At 44.5% G+C, this 26,412-nt stretch overlaps 1 protein-coding gene across 3 annotated transcripts in view; it reads right to left on the bottom strand.

Moving 5' to 3' along the window:
* Positions 1–26,412, bottom strand: part of THSD4 (thrombospondin type 1 domain containing 4) — a 577,007-nt gene that overhangs the window by 312,263 nt on the left and 238,332 nt on the right. For all 3 annotated transcript variants that reach the window (XM_072739053.1, XM_072739054.1, XM_072739055.1), the window contains one exon: positions 3,029–3,165. In XM_072739053.1, the coding sequence (XP_072595154.1) occupies positions 3,029–3,165 (137 nt within the window). The remainder of the gene's footprint in view (positions 1–3,028; positions 3,166–26,412) is intronic.

Below are 26,412 nucleotides of genomic sequence, written 5' to 3'. Positions count from 1 at the left end.
CAGATGTTATTACCGTGCTCTCTGTTAATTAGATATAAATGCTATTTAGTTCCCATTAAGGACAATAATGATAGGGCAGGGCTAGAAGTGTCTCAGAGACTTCTCTGAAGACTGGCCAGACATTCCTATTTGATGTCTACAGGGATGGGGTCTAGGTGAGGAAGGGAAGGTCTCTGTGGGCTTCAGATTCATTGGCTGCTTAAGGAAGAGATGGTTCTTTCCCCTCATAGCCTATCTAGATGCAATCCTTAGCTTGAAGGCAACTTTTGGGATCCTTCAGTCCCTGTTCAGAAAAGAAAGTATAACCTAGCACTACTCAGGACCGTACAGAACCCCCTCCCCCATATTCTCCAGCCTCCAGCCCTACACCAAGCCAGTCCTGGGACGTCTGCATTCCTCTTGCCATCTTCCAACTCTTGGATCTGAAGCATAAAGGAGTTCCAGCAACAGGGTAAACACAAGCTGGCCAGAGAGCCCTCTGCCAGCAGAGGAACAGAGCATTCCAGCTTGCACCGGGTGGGCCTGGGGCCTTTCTTTGGCTTGGTGTCAAGGGGGGCGACACTCTCCTCTCTTCACTACCCTTTCGTGGGCTGAGCTTGTATTCTCATTTAATGCTCGTCGCCTCTCATTAACTTTTGTTGCAGACCTGGGCTGGCATTTCAACTTTGTGTGGCCAGCAGAGGCTTTCTGGAGCTATTTCAGATGCAGACGCTCATGTCTGCGAGTGACAGCTCTCGCAGCCGCAAGTCAGCGAGGCGGAGATATCAATTTGAATTCTGGGCTTCCAATCAAATATTCAGAAAAGGCCACTGTACCCTTTGAAAGTTGCAAAGTAAACAGAACTTCAGCCTGGGAAGCAAATGTACTTCTGATTATTTTAAACTGAGGTTGTAAAGAGGACGGGAGAGTCAGTGATTCCAAACAACTTCGTTGGAGGAAATGTCAGACAAGTGCACAGACAACAAACATGGAGCAATATCAAAGCGGTCCTTGTAACATCAAATTCCTATTAATCTACTCACATCCTGGGGAATGTCTGTCCCGATCGTTTAGCAATTATCATCTGCAAACTGTGCCATCCTACGGTCTGACTGGTTTTCGACGATTGGTTAGAATCCATACCCATGTCCTTATAAGTGTTTGTTTTTCCTTCATATCATAGAGTCCCAGACATTTAATGCAACACTAGGAAAACATGCTCCTCCAGTGGGAAGAGACCACATTTCCTCTTCCTTCCAAGTCTTATACCACTCTACATTTACATTTCTGAGACTGGGCTAACTGTATTTTCATCAAAGCGTCCTTTAAAACTTTGCTACTTGTGGACCAGCGGCATCAGCATCACATGGGAGCTTGCTGGAAAAGCAGATTCCCAGGCCCTTCCCAGATCTGCCCAATTAGAATATGCAATCCCCTGGCAATTCAACCTATAGTGATCTCACAAAAGACAATGCGAGTCTCACAAATCTGTAATCTACCAACAAGCAGATAAACAAAGGAGAGGCTTTTGCATAGGAAACTCAAATATGACAGGACGTGTGTGGATGTAAACAATGTATTGATGCTAATAGATGTCAGCATGCTTACATGCCAGACCAGGACATAGGCACCACCCTCCTCATATTCGAGAAGCACAGAGAGCCTTATGTAGCCTGCATGAGATCACACAGTAAATCACAGGGTAGAAAGGCAGGATTTGAATCCAGAAGGTCTGACTTCCAAGGGCATGTTTTTAACCATTACACTACACCACCTCCTGGCAGTGTGCACCTGTATTCGGGAAATGAAGCAGCTCTGACTCGGCCTGAAAGACAAAGCTAGGTTGCTGCAAGGCCTACCATTTCAGGCTCAGTCATATTCAGAAACAGAGACCAGGTGAGCTGGAGATCAAAACCTCTAACAGAACCTTCTTGGGTATAATCTGGGGTCAGCGAGTCACAGAGAGGGCATGTGGAACTCCGTGGTAGAAAATGGGAGGCCAGCCGCTGGTCTGAGCTGCCGCTGTACTTCCCATCACTGCCTCTTCCACACCTCATCCTACTTCCCTTGGGTTTCGCTCTTCCAGAGATCCCTCACACTCCTCAGATATCAGATGACAGCTGTTCCTTTAGCTTTCATTGAAAATCTGAAAACATCTGTTCTGCTTGAATAAGTCATTTTGCATCCAATTTGAAATCTCATTAAAAAAAAAGTCTGGTTGGAGAAGGCGGTGCTTATAAATGACACCTCAGTAGCTCTTCTACTAAACAACGACAGCTAAGGTATTACGGGAACCAAAGAGCTCTTCCTCTGATGCAAATCAAGCCTGCCAGCTATGGAGCGGTAATTACGGTGGTGTTTTAGTCTGGGCTCCAAAGAGTCATGAAGTTTACAGATGCAAGAAGGGTGGCAGTCCAGGCCCAAATCAACGTGCCTATGGGACCCGTGCCATCTCATCTAGGGTGCCTATTTCTAACCAGGTGGTTCTTTCTGTCACAGGTTAGCACCCTACAAGGATGCTCTCAAGCCCCAAGTGTTTGCAGAATGTGGGGCAGGGAGTTCCTGGAACAGAGTTCTCAAGTCCAGAGAGGCTGAAAATATCCTGTTTCAGGTATAACTCTGCTCTAAAAGGCACTAGACCCCTTTCACTTGGAAGCCTGCTCCATCTGCTGGGAGGCAAGATAAAATACACGCGGTCCTTAAAATGCCATCCTCGTGATGCCACCAGTTTTCCGGCCCGGCAGGGCCTTTTCAATAACCTCCATTTCAGGGGTGAGGAAGGATCATTGGGTCCCTTTGATGCACGTGGTGGAAATACACATCACTTAATACTTGAAAAGCTAGACCGAGCCGTGATGATGTCCTAAGATCAAAAACCCAGAGAAGACCAGGCGGCCCTGCTTTAGCCTACTTCTCCCGGAGCCTATGGTCCAGTGCCTCCGTGGGCTGTGGGGAGGTGATGGGGCAGCCTGGCAACACACAACGGAGTCGACATTTCCAGAACAAACACCCAGAGAATGAGCTGCAGACACCTGGTCCGGGCACTTACCTTGCACTGCCCAGACACACAGATGGCCGTGCCATTCTGGTCACAGGGGGTGCCGTCAATGACCTTCTCAGCTTGCCGAACGTAGAAGCGGTAGCCCATTGCTTGGCAGTTCAGCTCACACTTCCGATTGCCCTTCACTATCAAAAACAAAACAAAAAACATCTTTTTTTTTTCTTCCGGTATTCTTTACCGAGCTAAATTCACGTAACATAAAAAGAACCATTTTAACCAGTGTGCAACTCAGCAGCTTTTAGTATATTCCCAGTGTTGTACAGCCATCACCACTAATTCCAGAACATTTTTATCATCCCAGAAAGAACCCCTGGACCTGTTCACTGTCACTCCTCCCAGATCTTGGCAACCATCAGTCCCTTTCCTGTTTCTGGATTTGTCTATGCTGGATGTTTCATATTTACACACTTCTTTTCCTTAAGATTTTACTTTTTTATCTGAGAGAGAGAGCATGAGGAGGGGAGGGGCAGAGGGAGAGGGAGGAGTTGACTTCCTGCTGAGCGGAGAGCCCAATGCAGGACTTGATCCCAGGACCCTGAGATCATAGACGTGAGCCAAAGGCAGACGCTTAACTGACTGAGCCGCCCAGGTGCCCCATAATCACACATTTCTTAAATCTGCATTGACGTTATGACATCTCCCAATATCTGATGGTTGAGGGATGGGATTGGGTCTTGATCTACTGGCATGCAGTAGAGATCCGATGTTAAGCAGTTATCATAAAGGGATTCTTAAAGAATCTCCCAACGCAAATAATAGACTCTGCTTTTAGAAATCCTCCCATGCTTTAATATAATCACAATTATATCTCACTTATCAGCAACCACAGTGAGCCCACAATTTTTATGTTCTGCTTTAAAATTTTTGTTTTACTATTTATGCAGTTATATCACTTTTATGCTCTGTTAAACAGCTGGAGTTTCCTGTAATAATTCCTCCACTATGCAATATTTAAGTCGTCTCCCCATCACCTTAGGTGGAAGTCTAAAGTCCTTAGCAAGAGATAAAACAGAGCCTCACCTTGCCTACCTTTGCTTTCTTGGTTCCTACTATTCCTCCTTAAATCCTTGGTCTGTACCTAACTAAGCACTTCCTCTGTCCAGCCATTGCTTAACTGTTCCTTCTGCCTTTGCCTCACTTGGCTAGTATCTGTTTCTACTTGGCATTAGTTCCCAGGTCACCTCCTCTGGGAAGCCCTCCGTGGATCCCAATCTTGCCTATACACCCATCCATCTGATCTGGCCTCCTCCATGATAAGGTAAACCTTGCTGAAGCGTAGTCTTGGGGGACCACAAGGATGCGTCTGTTGCATTCACTTTTGTATCCCCAGCACAGTACAGAGGTGGGCACCTAGCAAATGCTCCAACAATCCCTGAGGAATAAAGGAAGGAAGGAATAAATAAATATGGGCTTTTTTTTTTCTTGCCTTTCTCTCCTCTCCCCTGACCAGTACTCCCCTATAGAGTCTTTCTCTATATTCCTGTTACTTTACCCAGAGCCTGGCACACAGTCAATGTTTCATAATAAATGTTAAATTAATTACTGCTACAATCAATATCTTCAGAGCAATGTAGCTGCCTTCAAAATAAGAATTAGAAAATTTTTCAGGCGAGACCTATTTCCATATCCAAAACAGACAGACAAGCCAAGTACACAATGGTTTTTTTAACTGTTTTTGGAGACAAGACTAATGCTATGCTCAGCCATAGACAGCATGCTCCAGGGTCATGCCTTTGTCTGAAAATCTGATTACTGGATTGGATAACACTGACTTTTTCCTACACAATACAATACATCATATTTTCCCCAGTGTGGCTGTCTCACTGTCATAGCAATGAACTTCTCTCCAAAGCCACTGAAAACTGCTAACAGGAAATAACCTCTGGGAGCCTCTGGGACCACATGGTTTAGGGAACACTGAATCTTCTATATACTCTGAGCTCTATCTTTGGAGTCAAGAGACAGGGTTTCTTACCCTGGCTGCCCAAAAGATGTAAGAGGTGATCTTGGGAAAATCAAAGAATATCAAAGATGGAAGCACCTTTGGGAATTATCTAAAACCAAGCCATCATTTTGTAGATTAAAAACACACCACCACAACAGGCCTAAGAAAGAAGGTGACAAGTTAGAGGTAAACAAGTCTCCAAAGCTTGCTTTCTCAGGTCATCTATCTACCCAGACCCTGCTTCCTCCTTCCCAGCTCCTCACTTTCTGAGTTGACAGCAGGAACTACCAGGTGCATTGCATTTTAAGTAATAAAAGTGTCTGAAAGGCAGCCTCATACGAGGCCAGGGTTTTGAGTTCTCACTTCTCTTGGCTTTCTTCCAACTCCTCTAGCCATTGGGATACTATCATTGGCAGCCACACTTATTTCTCAATATTCGCAACTATATTACAGAAGAACATTCTGAGGACAAAAAGCATGGCTGAATGTGAGACAATGATGAAAGAATCTCTGAACAGCTACACGGAAACAACCTAGAGGCCTGGCCTCCAGTCTGGGCTCCTCCTATCTGTGGTCCAAACCAGCCACTAGGTCTGGCCCTCTGCCGATGTGGTTGACAGTGTCCCTGCCTTCTCAGACTTGCAAGAAGGAAAAAGGAGGCTCTAGCAAAGAAGTGAAACCTGCAGACAAGGGGATTGCCTCACAGAATTGCCTAGAATCCTGCTGCCTTAGGTGGAATACTCAACCTGGTGCATCTCACCAGGTTGAGTACATAAGGTACATAAGGACTGACTTTTCTTGGCCCTGCATACACTTCCCAGCCACTTCCAAATTCCACATAAAAATATATTTGCAGGACTTCAGATTAAGGTTTTTCATGGTTAATCACTTTGTTCCTTTTTTTCCCCCATGGATACAATTCTCATGCCAAGAGCCTCTATAAGCAGATTTTGTCATGGTTTTATCAGTGCAGAGAGAGGAGGAAAACAGAAGAGTGGTCATGAGCAAGGAGCAATGGGCTGGGAGCGAAGTGGGCACATCGTTCTTCCCCTGATTCTCTTAGTGCTCTTCCTCTCTGTTCTCATCTAATCCCTAAATGTCCTCCCCACACAAAAGGGAACACTTTTCTATTCCACACACTTGAGGGGGTGAATCTCAGTATGTCCCAGGACCAGAAGTATAGCATCACCTGGGAACTTGTTGAAAATGCAAATTCTGGAGCCTTATCTCCAGCTCCTACATCAGAAACTCTGGCAAGTGGTATTTTAACAAGCCCTCAGGGTGATTCTGGTGCACATTCAAGTTTGGGAGCCACTGCTCTAAGGAAAATCAAGTAGTGCGAAGCCTTGGAAGCAGCTGACTATTCTTACTGTGAATCAAAGATATTCAAATTCCACACCTAAATTTCAAAGGTAATATGAGTACTATCTGTAATTAAATTTAGAATTTTGCCAGGTATCTGGATCCCTGATATTAAAAAAAGTTCTCTTATCATTAAACAAACAAACAAAAAAATGCTGCAAATTACACAAGAAAATTCAGGTAACTTAGACTAAAGCAGCTAACAGCTAAAGCTACCCTCAAATAATAGGTTAAATATTTAAATCACTCACTGAACTGTGTTCCCTTGGAAAACCCACTGATATAAGAGTCAAAGAGATTTTTATTTTTTAAATATATTTTATTTATTTATTTGAGAAAGAATATGAGCAGGGGGAGGGGCAGAGGGAGAGGGAGAAACAGACTCCCTGCTGAGTAGGGGGAGCACAGAGCCATGCAGGGCTCAATCCCAGGACCCTGAGATCATGACCTGAGCTGAAGACAGATGAATAACCACCTGAGCCACTCAGGCACCCCAAGAGTAAAGACATTTTTTTAGGTGAAAAAGGATGAAGAAATAGAGAAGGAGTTAATAGTTACAGAATTTTGGAAGCAAAAGGACCTATGCAAATGACATAGCAGACCCAAGAAAACTGATCCTAAGCAGGAATTAAAGCAATGAAGTTACTTAATATTGTTGCATCTCCAAGAAATAACTTTACATAGGGCAGAAAGTAGGCCTAAACACAGAAAACTCATCTGTACAGGTGGTTAAGAAGTAGTTAGGGATTCCACTTTCCAGAATGGTTAGCTCAAAGCCTCTGAAAATTGAGTCTTTCATAAAATCAATGAGAACACTGTCAAAAGACAGCTGGAGTGGCTATACTAATATCAGACCAAATAGACTTTAAGATAAAAATTGTTACTAGATACAGATAATAGCATTTTAGGGGCACCTGTGTGGCTCAGTGATTGAGCATATTCCTTTGGCTCAGATCGTGATCCTGGGGTCCTGGGATCAAGTCCTGCATCGGGCTCCCTGCATGGAGCCTGCTTCTCCCTCTGCCTGTGTCTCTGCCTCTTCTCTGTGTCTCTCATGAATAAATAAATACAATCTTTTTTAAAAATAGCATTTTATAATGACAAAAGAGTCAATCCATTAGGAAGACAACATCAGAGCCCCAAAATCCATGAAGCTAAAACTGAAGGAATTGAATGGAGAAATAGGCAATTCAACAAAAATAGTTTGAAATGTTGGCACCACACTTTCAATAATGAACAGAACAACTAGACAGATCAGCAAGGAAACAGAAGACTTGAACAGCATTATAAACCAACTAGACCTAATAGCTGTCTATAGGACATTCCACCTATACACTTATAAGATAAGTAAAACTATCTGTATTCACAGATGACCTGATCTTGTATATAAAATTTTTTTTAATATGCCAAAAAAATCTATTTGAACTAATAAAAAGTTAATCGAGGTTACAGGATATAAGATCAATATGCAAAAATCAACTATTTCTATACACTATCAATAAACAAAGTGAATGTGAAATTAAGAAAACAATTCTATTTACAATAGAATCAAAAAGAATAAAATATTTAGGAATAAATTTAACACAGGAAGTTTAAGATTTATACATGAAAAACTACAAAATATTTTTGAAAGAAATTAAGAAGACCTAAATAAATAGAAAGACAACCCATGTTCATGAATCAAAAGACTTAATATTAAGATGTCAATACTCTCCAAATTGATCTATAGATTCAACACAATACCAATCAATATACCAGCTGCCTTTTTTGCAGAGATTGACAAGCTGTCCCTAAAACTAATATGGAAATGCAAGGAACCAACAGCCAAAAATAACCTTGCAAAAAGAAAAAGTTGGAGCACTCATACTTCCTGATTTTGAAATTTACTACAAAAGTACAGCAATGAAAACAGTTTGATATCATAAGGCCTGACATATAGATTAGACAGGATAGAATTGAGAATCCAGGAATGAACCTTTATATATATGGTAATTGATTTTTGACAAGAGTGCCAAGACAATTCAATGGGAGAATAGTCTTTGCAATAAATAATGCTGGGACAATTTTGCATATCCGCATGCAAAAGAATAAAGCTGGACCCCTACCTCGCACCATATATGAAAATTAACTCAAAAGGGAACATCAACCTAAATGTAAGAGCTAAAACTAAAAAATCCTTAGGAGAAACATAGGCATAAGTCTTTATGATAGTGATTTCGTCAATGGTTTCTTAAATAATAAGATATCAAAGCACAAGTAACAAAGAAAAAAAATAGATGAACTGGGCTTCATCATGGAACTCCACTGAGAAAATGAAATTACAACCTAAGGAACAGAACAAAATTTTTGCAAATCATGTATCAGATAAGACACCTGTATCTCTAAAGAACTTTTATAACTCAACAGTGAAAAGACAATTCAATTTAAAAAATGGGCAAAGATTTTGAATAGGCAGCTCTCCATGGGAAATATATAAATGGCTATTAAGCACAGGAAAGGATGCTCAATATTATTTGTCATTTAGGAAATAAATCAAAACCATGATGAGACAGCACTTCACACATATTAAGATGGCTTAAATTAAAAAGACAATAAGAAGAGACGTAGAGAAATCAGAACCTTTGTACAATGCTCTTTGGAATACACTTGACGATTCCTCAGAATTTTAGACAGTGTTCCCATATGACCCAGCAATTCCACTTTAGGTATATACCTATGAGAAATGAAAGCATACTTCAAAAAACCTGTACACGAATATTCATAACAGTATTATTCATAATAGCTAGGAAGTGGAATCAATCTAAATGTCCCTCAGCTGATGAATGAATACAAAATATGGTGTATCAATACATTATTCGACAACAGAAAAGAGAGAAGTACTGATATGTATGTACTATGACATGTATGAATCTTGAAAATGTTGTACTAAGTGAAGGAAGCCAGTCACAAAAAGTCACCCATTGTCTACATTTATATGAAATGCTCAGAATAGGCACATCTATAGAGGTAGAAAGTAGATTAGCAGTTGCCAGAGGAGAGAATGTAGAGTGAATGTCAATGGGTATGGACTTTCTTCTTGAGGTTCATACTGAAATTATTTAGTGGTAATGGTTGCAGAATTCTTGAAATACACTAATAAACACTAAACTGTAGTATTTAAATTGGTGGCTTTTACAGTATATGAATTTTATCTCAATAAATTTTTTTAAAGCAGCAGCAGCAACAGCAGTAGCAGTTAGCTTCCTAGATCTCCAGGAAATCATCAAATAAATAAATAATAAATCATCAAGAAAATTTCTGTCTCCAGAGTTTACCAAGTGCCCAGGACAATAATGATGTTAGGGGTAAGATTTGATTTTACCCTACTTATAATTAATAAGTTAGCCTGACTGTTTCATGGTTATAGACAGAGGATACAAAACTCCTGAGTCAGAGAGAAAGGACTTTATTGCTCTTGGAAGAACCAGCAGCATGAGCATCAGTATGTTTATACCAATTCCCCTTGCCTTCAAGTCTCACAGAGGCAATGCACCAGGGCCTGGATGAGGTAAGGGACACTTGGCTTGAGGAATCTGCTGCATTTATGGGAAAGCAATAGGAGCCCTGCTCTTTGTCCTGGGTGAAGCTGTATCTCATCCTTCAAGGTTGCTCCTTGCAAATGCGACCTTGAGAAGGGACCTGGTTTTAGGGAGGGTAAAGCCTTGCATTCTTGGCATAGTCCTCAAGACCTGTAGCAACATAAGAAGTGTCTCCTAATGAAGGGATGATAATGAACAAGACCAAGGCACATGGCTGTGAAGCTTTAAGACACTTGGGACAAAGAAAACACAGACTACCAAAGAGGAAAAAAAAAAACCAAAATGGTATTGCATTTCTCAACAGCAACTTTGAAAGCTAGAAGATAATTGAGCAATGGCTTGTAATTTTTGAATGAAAGTCTTTTCTAGAATTTTATGTCAATCACTAGAATTCTATATCTAGTCAAATTATCAACCTTTGAGAAAAAATAAAGGCATTTTCAGAAATTCAGTTCTTGTACAATTTACCTCTGACATACACTTCCTAGAGAACACATTGTACCACAATGAAAGAACCAAAGAAGGTGTGGATCCTTCTAGAAGGTGTGGGATCCAGGAAATAAAAGATCTAACTCAAGAGAGAAGCAAGAGGGAATTCTGAGGACCAGGGTGAAAGGGAGCCTTGGTGAGACAAATGTACACTAAGCCAGGACTAGAGCAGGTCAGAAGGATTACGGAGAGGGGTGGCTGGGTGGCTCAGTCAGTAGAGTGTCTGCCTCTTGATCTCAGCTCAGGTCTTCATCTCAGGGTTGTGAGTTCAAGCTCTGTGTTAGGCTCCACACTACTTTAAAAAAAAAGAGGCAGAGAAGGAGAAGGTGAAATGGATAAAACATACAATCAACTTTAAGACACTGATATTTTACAATATCAAGATATCAAGTGATTGATAGAAGATTTACACATTTCAGAAGTGCTTGAGGTTACGTTAGTGTGAGGTACATAGAAAAGCAGACAAACGAAAAAGACAAAGGTATTTATTAACCACAAAGAAAACAAGGATTTCAGGAAGAGAAAAGTAATCCCAGCACATGGATGGATGCTGCAGTGTGAAGCCCAGATTACCCACCAACAGCCCCCAATCCCGGTCAAACCCCCCATTTCCTGCCGCCAGCAGCTGGGGGTGCCGCCTGCTGGGAGCTCACAGCTGTATCTTTCTGGAACTTGCTCTCAGCCTAAGGGAGCCGCCTCATTGCAAGATTAAGCCTCCTCCCCAGGAACCCCCCAACAACTGGTCCCTGTGGTCGCACAAAGACTGAGTGGGTCTCAGTTTTGAGTAACTCTGCAAGCTAGCCCAGCTCAGAGCCATCCCACTCTGCATCTCACACCCTCACAGGTCTTCTTCCAGGATCACTCACCAGTACACACTGGACATGAATCTCTGCCTTAGGCTCAGCATCCTGGAGACCTGACCTAAGCTAGTCCACCATCTGGCTCAGCTGTGAAAAGCATGCACACGGTTGTTCTGCAAGCAGTGGTTACCAATCAAACCAAAGCTAAAACATAATTATGCAAAGAGAGGGTGGGTTGGGAGTGTGCATGTGCGCTGAGGCGGAAGGAGAGGATGGTGAAAGTGGGCTCCATCCTCATGTTCAACAGAACACACCTGGGACTGAAAAATTCAGAAGTAATGTAAGCAGTACTTACAGATATGAGGGTAAATCAAAAGAACAGCTAAAATAGTTGGGGGGGGTGAGAAATAATGGAGGAGGGGCAAAAATTGTGGACATATTTGTTTCTTTTTTTTTGACATATTTGTTTCTATAAAATATATGCCCCGCATATCTGGGATTAAATGATTAAAGTTAATTTATTTTATTTTATTTTTATTTTATTTTTTAATTTTAATTTTAATTTTAATTTTTAAAAAAATTTTAAAGTTAATTTTTAAAAGAATGTCAAGGGATGTCTAGGTGGCTCAGGTCATGGTTCCGGGGTCCTCGGATCGAGTCCCACATCAGGGTCCCTGCAGGGAGTCTGCTTCTCCCTCTGCCTGTGTCTTGGCCTTTCTTTCTGTGTCTCTAAATAAATAAATAAGTAAATAAATAAAATCTTTAAAAAAGTAAAATAAAACATAAAAATAACGTCAAACACTCAAGTTCAACAATTCAAGTTTCCAGAAACGGCATCCATCGGCACACTTTCTGTCAACGGAAGGCTCCCTCCCATCTATGTTCAAAATTAATACGAAACTGTCAACCGCCCTGCTGTCTTTTCAGGAACTCTGCAGAAGCGGGACAGCAAACCCAACTGCTGTTCTCTAGGAAAGAAAAACGTTGCGACGGTGTGGAGACTGGCCTTGAGCTAGCTTCGCTAGGTTTGCGTTAGCTGGGAAGCAAGAGTGTCAGGAAGCAAGGTTCACACCTTTCCCGTATCTGCACATTCTCCCATCCTCGTGGAAGCAGGGAGAAAACTGCATGGAAGAAAAGTGGAGAAATTCTGTGCATAAATACCCAAGGCTATTCTTAGAGAATGGGTAACATCTGTGCTGAGTTTCAGGTCCATTCAAACTTCACAAGTTCACTCCAAGTTTAGTACCGAAATCTTAATTTCCCAGGCTCGAGTTCCATTTTTTTTTTTTTTTGGTGGAATATATGATATCCCTGTTCAAGAAAAGCAGCCTCGTAAATGCAGCTCATAAAGCCTGGACGTGGCGGGGTGCTCACCCAACACATGCTGATGAGTGAAGTGTAAACGAATTAGAAACACGTGGAGCAAAGTCTTAAGTGTATGGGCAGGGTTTAGGGTTTACATCAAGGAGAAGGGGTTGGCTCAAAGCTGGGGCAGGGCGACAGAGTTTGCAGCACCGGTGGGGCAGTGGGGAGGGGGATGCGAATAATCCAGGGACAGCCAAGCCAGGCTCGACCTCTGCCAACTGCATTGTCCATGCGGTACCCCTCCCGCGTATGACAAAGCATCTGTCTGTCCTTGAACTCCGCATTCTGGACTTGACCGGGATGATTACTCTTTAAACAGCTTTCCCTCCAGACTGCATTTTCCAGGACAAAGTTATGGAAAATAAGATGAGGAGCATGCCTCTAAGAGCTCAGACTCTTCTCTGGAATTAGAAAACTGTGCTGAAAAAAGTCAGAAGAGAAGAGGGACGAGACTGCGGCATTCTTAGCTTTTCCTATTCCAAAACGGAAATTGTTTGGGGGAGCAGTCTGTGATTAAAACTTAAATGCAAAAACATGCAGCCTATCAACTGCTAACATCCCTACCCTTCAATCCCACACTTGTGACTACTAGAGAATTTAAACTGCAGGGACACCTGGGTGGCTCAGCGGTTGCCTGGCTGTCTTCAGCTCAGGGCGTGATCCCGGAGTCCTGGGATCAAGTCCCACATTGGGCTCCTTGCATGGAGCCTGCTTCTCCCTCTGCCTGTGTCTGTCTGTCTGTCTCTCTGTGTGTGTTTCTCTCAAAAAGAAATAAATCTTTTTTAAAAAATGTAAACTTCAGAAGTTCACATGCAGTGCCCCTCTTAATCTTATTTAACCAACAGTCTTTTTTTTTTTTTTTTTTTTTTAACCGACAGTCTTAATAGGCTTGGAGATCTAGATTATTTACAGTGAACAGAAATGTCTTTTGGAAATTCTGAAAAATTATTGGCTCGATGCTCCACAGGTGGTAAATCCCTCTTAGCGTCATCACTCACACTTGAACATAGTTCTAGTCTGCAACACTCGAAGCCAGTGGTTCTCAAACGCTAGTGTGTTCAGAGTCACCTGGAGGTCTTGTCAAAGCACAGATTGACGGACTGCCTCCATGCCTACGGTTTCTGATTTATTAGGTCTGGGGTGCAGCCCCCAGAATCTGCATTCTAACAGGTTCCCAGGCGATGCCTTTCCGCTGGTCCAGGAACCACACTTTGAGAACCACTGTTCTAACTGGAACTATTGAACCAGGATGGAGAAAGGAGACCTGGCCTAACCATACCACTACTTGACACCTTGGGAACAAATTGTCAAAGTCGCCATGAAAAAAATGATGTATGGTCGGCTAAGTAAAACTTTACAGCTCTATGCATGTAAGCCGGCCAGTCACGACTGCAGCCATGAGGCTTGCAAAGAGGAAGTTCCCCTTCTGAGCTGTCAGGTGTAGCCCGGGTCATGCAAAGGACAGAGAGGGAAAAGGAGCTTCTCTTTCCTTAGCATCTGCATTTGGATTTGGCTGCCTAACCTATTCCTATCTTTTACAGTTTTTATTTACTATTCTATTTTTTTAAAGATCTTATTTATTTTTTCATGAGAGACACACAGAGAGGCAGAGACACAGGCAGAGGGAGAAGCAGGCTCCCTGCAGGAAGCCTGATGAGGGACTCGATCCCTGGACCCTGGGGTCACAACGTGAGCCAAAGGCAGACGCTTAACCACTGAGCAACCCAGGTGCCCCCCTTTTACAGTTTTTATATGTCTACCGTTTATTGAGCACCTACTACATGTCAGCTCCATCACAGATATTAACCCAGCAGGTCCTCTCACCTATGGAGGACGAGGACATGGAGGCTTAGGCAAGCTTAGTGACTTGCTCCCAAGGCAAAGGTAGTAGGTGGTGGAGCTCAGCTTTGAGCCCGGGGCTGTGGGACACCAAGGCACTGGTCCCAGGGAACCACCATCCTCCCACTCTGTGCTGGAGCCCACATGTATTCCCAACAGGGCTTCCCACTGCTGTCCTGCCAAGGGGTTACAGCCCGGCACCACTCACCCCAAAGTAACCTACTGGAAGCCAAATTACCTCCCTAGCTAGCTTGAACGTCCCTGCATCTCTTGGGTATCTCAGGACTTTGTGTCTCCCCAGGGCAGTGCTAAAGGAAGCCTGTTTCCTGCCTCATTCCCATGGCTCCAGAAAGTAGCCTCAGTTTCTATTGTGGATTCTAAGGCTGCGCCCCTATGCCCAGGTCCCTGGACAGATGTGCCCTGGGGCTGGACACCAGCGCTGGCTGTCGACCCCTCCTTCTATTCCTGCCCTAATATTGTGATAGAATGAGAAATGTATTTGGTTTTGGTCCTCAGTTCCTGGCACAGAACTTCTAAACCCCTTGTGATTCCCTGAGTGATGGGGGGGAGGGGGATTTCGTTATTCACAATAAGCCCCGTTCAACCATCCCTGAGCTTATGCTCATGACTGACTGTTGGTTGGGCCCCAATAACTGCAGGATGGGGGCTGAAGGACCAAAGAGTGTTTAGAGGGTTGGAACTACAGCTCCACTCTGACCTCCAGGGAGAGGCAGGGGCTGGAAACCGAGTAATCACCGATAGCCAATGATTTAATCATTCATGCTTATGTAATGGAACCTCCATAAAAAACTCTAAGTGACAGGGTTTAGAAAACTTCTAGATTGGCGAGCGTACCCAGTGCTGGGAGGGCAGCGTGCCCGACGGAGGCCGTGGAGGCTCCGCGCTCCTCCCCTCATACCCTGCCCTATGCATTTCTTATATCTGGCTGTTCCTGAGTTCTACCTTTTGTAATAAACTGGCAACAGAAAGGAGACAGTTTTTCCTGACTTCTATGAGCCATTCTAGGAAGTTCTCAAACCTGACGAGGGGGTCATGGGAACCTCCTACTTGGAGCCAAGTTGGACAGGAGTAACCTGGTGACACAGTACCTGCAAATGATATCTGAAGTGGGGGACGGGCTTGGGGGACAGCCTCTAACCTGGAAGGTCTACACTAACTCTGGGTGATTGGTGGCAGAAGTGAATTAAATTGTAGGACACCTGGTTGGTGTCTGCAGAGAACTGGAGAATTGCTTGGTGAGGCACTGAAACCAAAACTCACACATTTGGTTTCAGAAGCACTGTGGGTAGAGACCTTCCTAGCGCTTCCCTCCTCCCCATGGCTCCTAGCTTCCATGGAGGACGGTCTCACCCTCTGCTGCCAGACGCCAGGTCTTCTTCTGGGTTGACAGCCACGCCACGGATGTGCCTTTCTAGGGCACAACCTGACTTTCTTCAGGACAGGACACATTCCTGTCAGTGCAGCAAGCATTCAAGAAATCCCTCTTACTCTGGGAAACAAACAAGGGGTGGTGGAAAGGGAGGTGGGTGGGGGGTGGGGGTGACGGGCACTGAGGGGGGCACTTGATGGGATGAGCACTGGGTGTTATGCTGTATGTTGGCAAACCGAACTCCAATTAAAAAAAAAAAAAATCTCTCTTACGCCCTCCATCTGTTCTGCCGCCAGGCCGTGTCTTTCATTCATTCTGGATTCTTCTCTTCTCATTCACTTCTCCTGTTAAACCCCAGCCCAGGCCCTTATGAGCCTGTGCCAGGAAGTTACAGGGTCCCCTGGCTGGGTTTCCGGATTCCAGCTTCCTATCTTTTCCCCATTCATCTGGCTTAAGCTACATTTACCCCCCAAAACTTTCTTCATCAGGAAAGAGGGGGGTCCCCTCTTAAGAACCTGTCAGAGACCTACACTCCTTTCCCATAAATCCTAAATGACGACCCTCCCCACTCCAGCCTTCCCCCAAATGCCCCATGCCCCATTCCCCTTGGTTGGTACACTTCACCTTCTATTCTCTGCTTAAATCAGTTCTACTTGACCTTCCAGATGTGGCTCAGTCCACCCGCTCCTGGAAGCTTCCCCAGACCATACTTGCCCCACTGATCTAGCTATCTCTACTCTAAATAGAATGTCACACCTAGAAAGAGCCTAACTATCACCGAACCCCTCAGTTTACATAGCAGAAAACTGAAGCTCAGAGGAGTGAACACCCTTGCGTGAGTCATGCTGGGTTCATCAACGACCTCACCACACTTAAAATACAGAGGGGCCTCCTAAATGAATAATAACGATACCTAACAGGGCTCATTGCGTAGTACTCCTAGCACGCCAAGTACTGCGTGAGATTCAGCATGGGCTTTACTCCATCCTCTCCTCACAACTCAGAGAATCAGCTCTTGTTATTTTCCCATTCGACAGACAAGGAACCTGAGGCTAAGAGAGGCTACAGAACCACTAGAAAGCAGTGAGCCTGCAGGGTTCCCATCGCGGGTTGACCCAGAAACAGAATTCTTCTTCTCAACGCCTGCTGAACCCTTGCTTCTCTCACCTGAGCACACATTATGTCCCTAAATAGAAACTTACTTTCTTGAGGTAAAGGGCGGTGCTTCACAGGATACCACGTATGAAGCAATGCTCATTCATTCACCCAAAAAAAACCCACTTATTCGGCATCTACCATGTGCCAGGCTCTGTGCCAGGATCTAGGTGTAAGTGAGTTAATAAGACAGTCTTGGCGATGCCTGGGTGGCTCAGTGGTTGAGCACCTGCCTTCGGCTCAGGTCGTGATCCTGGGGTCCGGGGATCAAGTCCTGCATTGGGCTCCCTACGAGGAGCCTGCTTCTCCCCCGGCCTATGTCGCTGCCTCTGTCTCTGTGTCTCATGAATAAATATATTAAATATTTCTAAAAAGACAGTCTGGGCAATCAGCACTCATTCATTTTATGAATTCGCCCCCTCAGTAAATATTTACTGGGAGTCTACCTTATTCCAGGTACTATATAGTAAGAGTCAAGGAAGCGATAAGAAAAAGAGGCCAAGTCCCTGACCCAGTGCAAGTGCAGGACCAAGTGCTCCCCTAGCCTCACGAGGAGGGCAGCCACTCGCTAGCTATCCACACAGACAAATGTGAGTCTCTCACCGTGAAGGACAGTTTACCACGTGAAGGGGTGGGGAGGGGACAAGAGGACTCAAGGCAGAGGGACACCGGAGGCCACGTCGAAGTGGACGGTGAGGGCAGACGATATGAGGTGAGCTTGCAGAGGCAGATCCAGGCCACACAGCCCTTCACTCTCACGGAAAGCATGAACACTTGTCTAGAGTCGTACAAAGCACCGTGGCCTGCACTTTTCCAGAGAGTAGAACAGAGAACAGCAGTAGCTTCCTGTTTGGAGCAAGTTGCTAGACGCGGGGTCTCTCGGGAATGGGATAGGCCGACGTCGTCCCAGTTGCCCAACCTCTTTCTGAAAGGTTTCCTTTTTCCCTCATGTCACAGTAAATCTAGGGCTGGAAAAAGTGACTGAAAACAAATCCCATTATGGAAAAAACACCACGCCGTTCAAAACTCTTCAAGCTGTGGGACACGTAGTGTTACATCTTAACATGTTACATTTAATAAAAAATAAACGTTTGAAGTGGGTTCTGTCTGTAGAAAGCCAGCTTGGCCAACTGTCAGGAAAGCAGCCTGACAGCTGCGCAAGAAGCAGGAGGTCATAACCGGTTTCTTTCAGCGTGGGGGAAACACAAGATCTAGCGGAGCAGATCCGGACATAGTAATATATGGAACATATACATATCCCCCAGAAAAATGAGGTGGCGGGGGCTTTTCTTGTCAAGAAGTAAGGATGTTGAGAGCTCTCAGAAGGAACTCACGGCAGAGAACTCCGGACCAAATGCCACGGAAAGTAGAAGTCTCGGAAGCCAGGGAAACCCAGAGGCTGAGGAAGGGGTGCTAGCTCTGCAGGTGACAGCCAGAGGAAGAGGCTGGACTTCCCATCACCTGCTATTACCATCTTAGTGAAATACGCGTGCATGTATGTGCGTGCGGGTGTATACGCTGTGTACATATGCGTGTCGTGTGGCTACGATGTCAGTGTGTGTATATGACGTATACACCTGGGTGCATGAATATGCATGTGTGAATGTACGTTTATGTGTCTGTGTGCATGTGTGTACGTGTGTGTGGACACATGTGTCCTCCAGGCTGGTGGCACCAGGCCAAAACAAGCCACAGTGATAAGAACACAATATGGGCTGGTTCCTAAGGCGGAAAAACCGACTGCATGAGTGTGGGGGCAGATGTAGGAAAGTCCACACACCTGAAAACCAAGCGGTAGACCTACCCCAAACTGTCTCCTCCACATTTAAGAGCACATACGGCAAAACATGAGAGAGGGATTTCAGCAGGAAGAAAGTTTTGAAGGCTTCGGGGAAAGAATTTTTTTTAGTATGACAAATTCTCAGGATTCAGGGGAAAACTGCAAGGGGGCCCAGCTAATCCTTCTCCACTTTTTGGCTGAAACCAGTGAGCTGGGCATTGCCTGTGCTTCACCCGAGTCTCTGTGAACAGCCCGCGCTCAGCACATGCTCTGTGCCCGGGAGCCAGAGGGCGCTCAGCACGGATTGCTGGACGTGATGCTGTCCTATAGCAGGTTTCTTTGTGGCCCCCGGAGGGCTCCGGGCTCAGTTTCCCCATCAGGGTTTAACAACATCCACCGAAAAGTGGCTTTCACTGTGTGACCGCTCTTACAGCAGCCGTCCTGAGTGCTTCACTGTCCTCAGAACATCTTACCTAAGATGGGTTTCAAGGACACTGTTCTCTATAATTGGGTCTCTAACTACTCCCCCGTTCTTTCTTACTGTTCTGGGAACACACCATGGACCCTCTCACCTCCGTGGCTCTATTTCTTTTGTTCACCTCCTCAGGATGTCCTTGATCTTCTAGTATACCTACACAAACCCCACCTTTAACTATGGCAAGTAGAGCCAGAGTCCCCCAGGGAATATGGAACAGAGAGACTGACTTTGGGTTTTCAGGAAAAGCTTTGCTAAAGAAGTGACTTCTGAACTGAAATGTAAAGGAAGAATTAGTGTAAGAAGGAAGCTGTCCCAAGCAGTGTTACCAGCCTGCGCAAAGGGCTTGTGGCAGGAGGTGGAGTAGAAAGGAGGTCAGTGTGGCTAGACAACAGAGAGTAAGACAGACAGCCTGGAGAGGTGGAAAATTTTTTCAGATATACAACACACATTGTGTGGGATCGATTTATACTAAAAAGTTTTAGTAAATCCGAATTTCGAATTTAACACCGCCTTCTTTATTTTTATTTGCTAGCAACTATATACTCTGGATACAATCAAAGGACATATCTTCCACATAACTCTTTTGTGTTCTTAAATACAGTGGGTCTTATTCTCTAGCTGGCTTGATGTCTTTCTGTCTCTGGTGACTTCACTCAGAGAACCTTGGAGCAAGAAGAGTCCTTCTGGAAAGCACCTGCCCTTCTAACTACAGGAGGCTTACTTAAGCAAGGCACGGGGGGGGGGGGGGGGGGGGGGGGGGGCTGCTGAAGGTCAGAGATAGAGACCCCACTGGGGCTTCTTTCACGCCTCCCTGCGGTGCCTAGGATGGCGCTAAGCCCATTAAGAAAGAATCTAATCAATTGGTCAGTTGAATTAACAAGCTCATTTACATGCCTCTGTACAGAGGGGATTGAATAGACAGGGCCACAGCCAGCCAGGAGCTTTCCAAACAAAATAACAGCAAGCCAGACAGAGAAGGGGCCATTTGCACACGCACAAACACAGGGACAGACACAAAGGACCCCAGCAAGTGGCTGCTTCCACCAGCTACACTCCTGCCTTTTCCTGGAGATTCTACAAGAGCCCAGAACCCAGGCTCGCGTCCAGGCTGGCTTGGTGGATTTGCTCCTGCATGGTGGCCCACGGGATTTCCATGGCAGGTGTGAAACATGATCATTTTTACCTTACAATGAAAACTGTGACCCTGAAGGGACTCACCGGCCAGCCTCGTTTGTCTCTTTCAGGCCTCACTTATTTGCTACGAGACTTTTTTTTTCCCCTGGGCCCTCTCTGCAGGCAGGACACGTTCTGTCCAAATATGCACAACCAGCAGGAGGAAAAGGCAGGGCGGGTCCCTCCACCACTATTTACCAAACGAATGCAGCCCTCCACATTCAACTCCACTGAATGCAGGGGATAATCCCCCCCCCCACCCCCGCCCCCAGTAAGCTTGGCTTTCATTCCAGGACTTTCAAAGACATCAATCCATCCCAATCACAATCAAATGCAAGCATTTCACTTTCCGAAGACAAACAAGGATTTGGACAAATGAGAAACGGAGGTTCCCTTGTGGAAGCATGAAAAGGGAATTCAGCAGCCCCGGCTCCCTCTCAAAGGAAGCACCGGGAAGGATGTTCTTGCCGTGGCCACACAAAGCGTGGCATGAGCTCATCATGCCAGAACCTAATTGAAACCTCGGGCTGAAACAGTGTTTTGTGATATTTGGGGGGAAAGGATGGGCAAAGACAAAAAGGAAGCACAAAGGCTGTGTACAGAAGCAGCATGAAAAGCAGCCCACTTCTTGACTGTGGGACCATTTGGATGGTGGCCACTGAGTTAAATGAGGTGTAGCCTTCTTCCTTTCAATCTCGCTGACACCCAAGGCCGTTTTGCAGAACTTGTTGCTGTCGGCATTATGGCCCCGTAGCCAAGGTCTTTTGGGTCCATCAGGACCTTCAAAATGCAACTGTATTCAGAGGAATGCAGCAGAAAAGACGCTGGCTAGCCCTTCAGACCAACTACCTAGCATTCTCGAATCGACTAAAAAAGACATCCAGGTACAAGAAAGAGCGTGGTTTCTGAGCGTCCTTAACTGGGTCTGAATCCAAGTTCTGTCCCATAGAAGCTTGCGTCCTTGGACTGATGTCGAGGAACCTTGCTTTTCTTCTCTTTTAAAATAAGTATTCTGATCTTATCTCGCAGACTTGTCTGACAATCACATAAGAGAGTGCTTGTAAAAGCCCAGGCACTCAATAAACGTTCACTTCCTTCCTTCACCCCTGAAACTAGATGCCCAGGGAAGTAGTGGAATGTCTGCATTTGGAAGCTTTATAAGAATTGCAGACATTGAAATACCTATCTTTATCGACATTTGGCAACTCCTGGCAGTGAAAAGATGGGCTTGGTGGTAGTCCCCAGTCCCCAGCAGTCTCAAGCCTTTATTAATAGTATTCCCATTGCTTGCCAGTAGTTAATTGGTGATTAGCCATCCCCAAAGGCCTTCTGAGTTGCCTGTTTTTTGTTTTAAGATTTTATTTATTTATTCATGAGAGACACAGAGAGAGAGGCAGAGACACAGGCAGAGGGAGAAGCAGGCTCCATGCAGGGAGCCCAATGTGGGACTCGATCCCAGGACTCCAGGATCACGCCCCGGGCTGAAGGCAGGTGCTCAACCGCTGAGCCATCCAGGCGTCCCTGAGTTGCCTGTTCTTTAAATTGGCTCCGATAACTGTCATAGAAGCATGGCCAAGCTAAAATATGCCTGGAAGGAGAGTAGGGAAAGTGGCTCCATGCTTTCTGGTGGCACCTCAGAACTCGGGAGCCAAACCTTGGAGATGCTGCTCAGGATCTCATCATTCCACTTTCTGTCCTACGGTTCTTACAAATTGCCACCTGCAAGTTTCATTACTGGATCTGCACAGAGAAATGGTTTCATCTTCCGTCTTCTGAGATTCTCCCATGCTCTGAAGGGCCATACTCTCCTACAGGTCAACCATCATCCTCTGACACACCCAAGTCTCCGTGAATGAACTTGGCCTTCAGTAAAAGTTCTCACCATTAAGCATGCTCAGTCTCATTGAAAAACTTATGAGGACAGAAGTGTCTACCTGGAAAGAATGTGCTCCAGCTATAACCATAGCCAGTAAACCTTTGGGTTATTGGCTCTTTTCCTCAGTTCCCTACTTCACCTTGACTTTGTAGCTAGAGCCTGATGCTCTGATTCTTTGGATAGATTTGGCCATCCATAATTACCTAAAAAAAAGTTGGAGGAGAGTCCAGAAAAAGAGAGCATTCTCTTTAAATGCCCAATGTATTTGGAATGAAAGGACTTGATCTTTTCAACCAGGTGATCCAAGTTACTACCTACCCCTGTCCCACTATACTCTGAGCGGGTCCTAAGAAAAAACCCTGTATAATCCAAAAGAGTAAACTACTGCTCAGGGCAAAACTTTGACAAATGGGCAAGCACAGGTTTAGACCAAGGGCATTCCAGGTCTTTTCCTGCAGGTACAGAGGGCTGGAGGTCAGGGGAAGGTTATATGACAGAGTAGACATAGGAACACACAATAGGCATCACTGGATTCAACCCTGTAGACCTCGGTAAAGGAAAGTCAAACTTTCCATAGTTTGTCTATGCAATCCGGAAATTTTCCAGTAGTTCTACCCATATTTCTAAGTCTTCTTTAATCCCCCCACCCTGCTTTCCTTGTCCAGTTAAAGCCATACAAAGAGTTCACCAAAAACAGATAGTCTCATGAAAATCAAACCAGATAACATAAACAGAGAGGAAATGTAACATAAGCTCCCTTAAACCTCTGGCCTAGATTCCACGGGGCCCATCCTGTTTGGTTTTTGATACTAGGTGTACAGTGGCAAATGTTAGCATCTCCTGATTTGTATCCTTTTATCTGAAAATGCAGAGATTGCCTAGGATATGTTGTTCTTTCTGTTTTATTATTAAAAATAGAACCACCATCTCATACCCGTGGGGGTGGCCACTATCAAGAAAAGAAAGAAAGAAGGAAGGAAGGAAAGGAAAGGAAAGGAAAGGAAAGGAAAGGAAAGGAAAGGAAAAAAATGGACAGGTGGGAGGACTGAAAAATTAGAAGACCTGCACACTGCTGGTGGGAATGTAAAATAGCACGGTTGCTATGGAAAACAGTATGGTGCTTCCTCAAAAACTTGAGAATAAAATAACCAGATGAACCAGCAACTCCACTTCTGGGTATATATCCAAAAGAAATGAAAGCAGGGTTTTGAATAGATGTTTGTAAACCTATGTTCACGGCAGCATCACTCACAATAGCCAAAAAAGTAGAAGCGACCCAAAATAGAGTAATATTTCCAGGGGGTGGGGGATGGGGAAATGGGGAGCTACTTTGTAACGCTGGACAGCTCTGCAGGATGGTAAGACTTCTGGAGATGGGTTGCACAATGGTGTGAATGTGCATAACACTACTGAACTGCACACCCTTACAAAGAGTTAAGACGGTAAATTTTATTATGCATATTTTGCCACAATTTCAAAAACATGGGGCCAATATGCCAGTATTCATAAAACCTTCAACACTGTAATGAAATTAGAACTAGAACTGGTGGCCAAATTCCAGTAACGGGGGCTGACCTTCTAGCAGGCCCCTCTGCCCTACTGAGACTTGCTGGCTGGTTACTATTCTTCCCCTTTTCATGTGAAGCTGGGCATAGAGGAACAGCAGAAAACCTTCTGGGAGGGAACACATCCTGGTAGATGGAAAAATCAGCCGTTCTTTGCAAACGAAGATGACATTACTGACCCAAAACCAATAAAGCACGGCTGAAGCCTGAAGGTTGCTGTGTTCCCCATTACTGCGGATACATTTTCACCACTCCACCCATATTCCCCTACCTACTATAAAGGGCCTGGCACATAGTGGGTGCTCCATGCGGGTTTGGTGAGCAAATAAATGAATGAATCACAGAAAGGTGAGGGGGAGTGAAGCAAGCAGCTATGCAGCAGAAATGTAAGAAGCCCTCAAGAGTGTTAAAAACACAAATTGATTGCCCCTTTCTGGACAAATTCAAGGGATGATTTATGTGAAACAAGGTAAAGTGCGTTCTTGTGAAAGTCTCAGGTTTTACTGAGAATGTGTGATATCCTGAGTGCAGTTTTGATTTGTCTTCTGTGTACGTGTGTAAACCACAAAAGCAGTTAACTGTTGATGGCCAAATAACAAATGCCTCTGCCTCTCCCAGGAGAGATTAAATAGCTCTGGGTTGAGAAAAAAAAAAAAAAAAAAAAAACCAGGAAGATCAAAAGAAGATCCAGACATCCCTGGCTGGCAGGCAGCAAGAGGTCCCCCTGGCCAACGGAGGGTAACCTTTGCTTGAACTTAGAGGAATGTGGAAAAGAGGTTCTGGGCTGGGAAGAAAATCTCCAAGATACTTCTAAATTGTGCTGACCGGGAGGATTCTGAGCCGCATGCCTGAAACTCCCTGACTGGACCATAATATTTACTTCTAAGCCTTTGTTATATATATATATATGTATATATATATATATATATATATATATATATACACGTATATGTATATGCTAATTAACAAAAAAGGGGGGGGGTTTCTTCTTCTTTTTTTCAGTGATAACACATAAAGCAAATTCGAGGTCAAGATGGTGTCTTGGTATGACTGATCCAATGCTTTTGGGAAAATAAAGCAGATACCAGGCAACATAATTCATGCCCACCGACCCATTCATCATCCTCCTGGAATTTATTCTGAGACTAAAATATAAATGAAAGATAGAACATACTACGGTTTTCCTGAAGATGTATTTGAAGGAATTTAGAGTTCCTTAAAAAGGAAAAAAAAATCTCATTAGGAAAAAGACTCTGGTAAATAAAACATTATTCCCTTTACACCTAAGGCCATGTAATCTAGAAGCCCTGATTCATGGGTACCACTTCCTTGATTTGGAGACAATCACCAACCACAGCATCCTCCGCTGATCTAAAATGTTTCTCTAATACCTGAGATCACCCAGACAACATTGTCTGTCAAAAGGATCCCGGTTCTATAGCCACTTGGACAGGTTTTTTTAATGTTAATGAGTTATGCCTAGCAGCTAGCTTGTAGTGCACAGCTATTCAATTCTTCAAATGCAGATAAAAGCATCCTGCCCAAGTCCTCAGAAGCCTCAAATAAAATGCAAGCAAGCTGTGAAAACAACTTGACCCTATGCCCAAGGCCGCCAGGGAATCTCCAGGGTCCAGGAATAAAAAAAAGAAAAGACGACAAAAACAAAACAAAACAAAAAAACCCGAAACCTTGACTTCTGAGTAGCAAGTAGTGTAATGCAAATGACTGTTGATTAGAAGACAAACAGAACCCTTTTCTGCCTGTGGTTTCCAAACACAAAGCTTAGAAAACAGATGATTTTTGCCAAATGCTCCCAAATCCAGGAGGAAACAACCAGCCAAGGTTCTGGCTACGTAAAAAGCTTACCCTCTGAATTAGGGACTGAGGTAAGGCCTACATTTTCTTTTAAAAAGTGTTAGGTACTAAAAGATCAGAGTCTACGAATGTTCAGGGGTCCTGTCTTGTGTCTCATTTAAGAAGGGAACCATCCTTTTCTGCAAAGGCTGGGCCCACCTGGCCCAACTTCTCTTTCACGTGGTAACATCTCCATCTGCTGGAAAGTTAGATTGTCTGCATTAAAGGCAGACTACGTTTCTTTTATTTACCTCTAAGTTTAGGTCAAATTTCCATGTCCATTTTTCCGTTTATACATATTGCTCTTTTATTTAAAACATCTGCCTGTTTTCCTTTGCTTCTGAGGCCTCCCATAGACTCTATCTCTATGAGATTTGCAGGACCTCCCCAGCCCGTGCCAGGCCCCCTCCCCAGGGTTTGGGCAGGTCCCATCAGTCTTCCTCTAGCCCTCCATCCTTAGGGGAGCCCTGAAACCCTTCTCTGAATGTAGACACTGCTGACCTGGAGGTCGGGGGCTCCAGTCGCCCTCAGGGTTGGCAATTCCTTTGAACTCTGATCTTAGCTGTTCACAGCATGAGCTCTTTTATTTGGCTGGGCAAACTGTTAAAGAACTGCCTGTTTTGTCTTTGATTTTAAAAATAGACCCACAAACATTTAGGCAGTGAGGACAGGGCTGTGTTTGCCACTCTCTTGTTTCTGGCATCAGCAAGGTTCTTACTTCTC

Source organism: Vulpes vulpes, chromosome 15 (genome assembly GCF_048418805.1).
Source record: "Vulpes vulpes isolate BD-2025 chromosome 15, VulVul3, whole genome shotgun sequence".
NCBI lineage: Eukaryota > Metazoa > Chordata > Mammalia > Carnivora > Canidae > Vulpes > Vulpes vulpes.
This window is presented reverse-complemented; position numbering and strand designations above follow the sequence as displayed.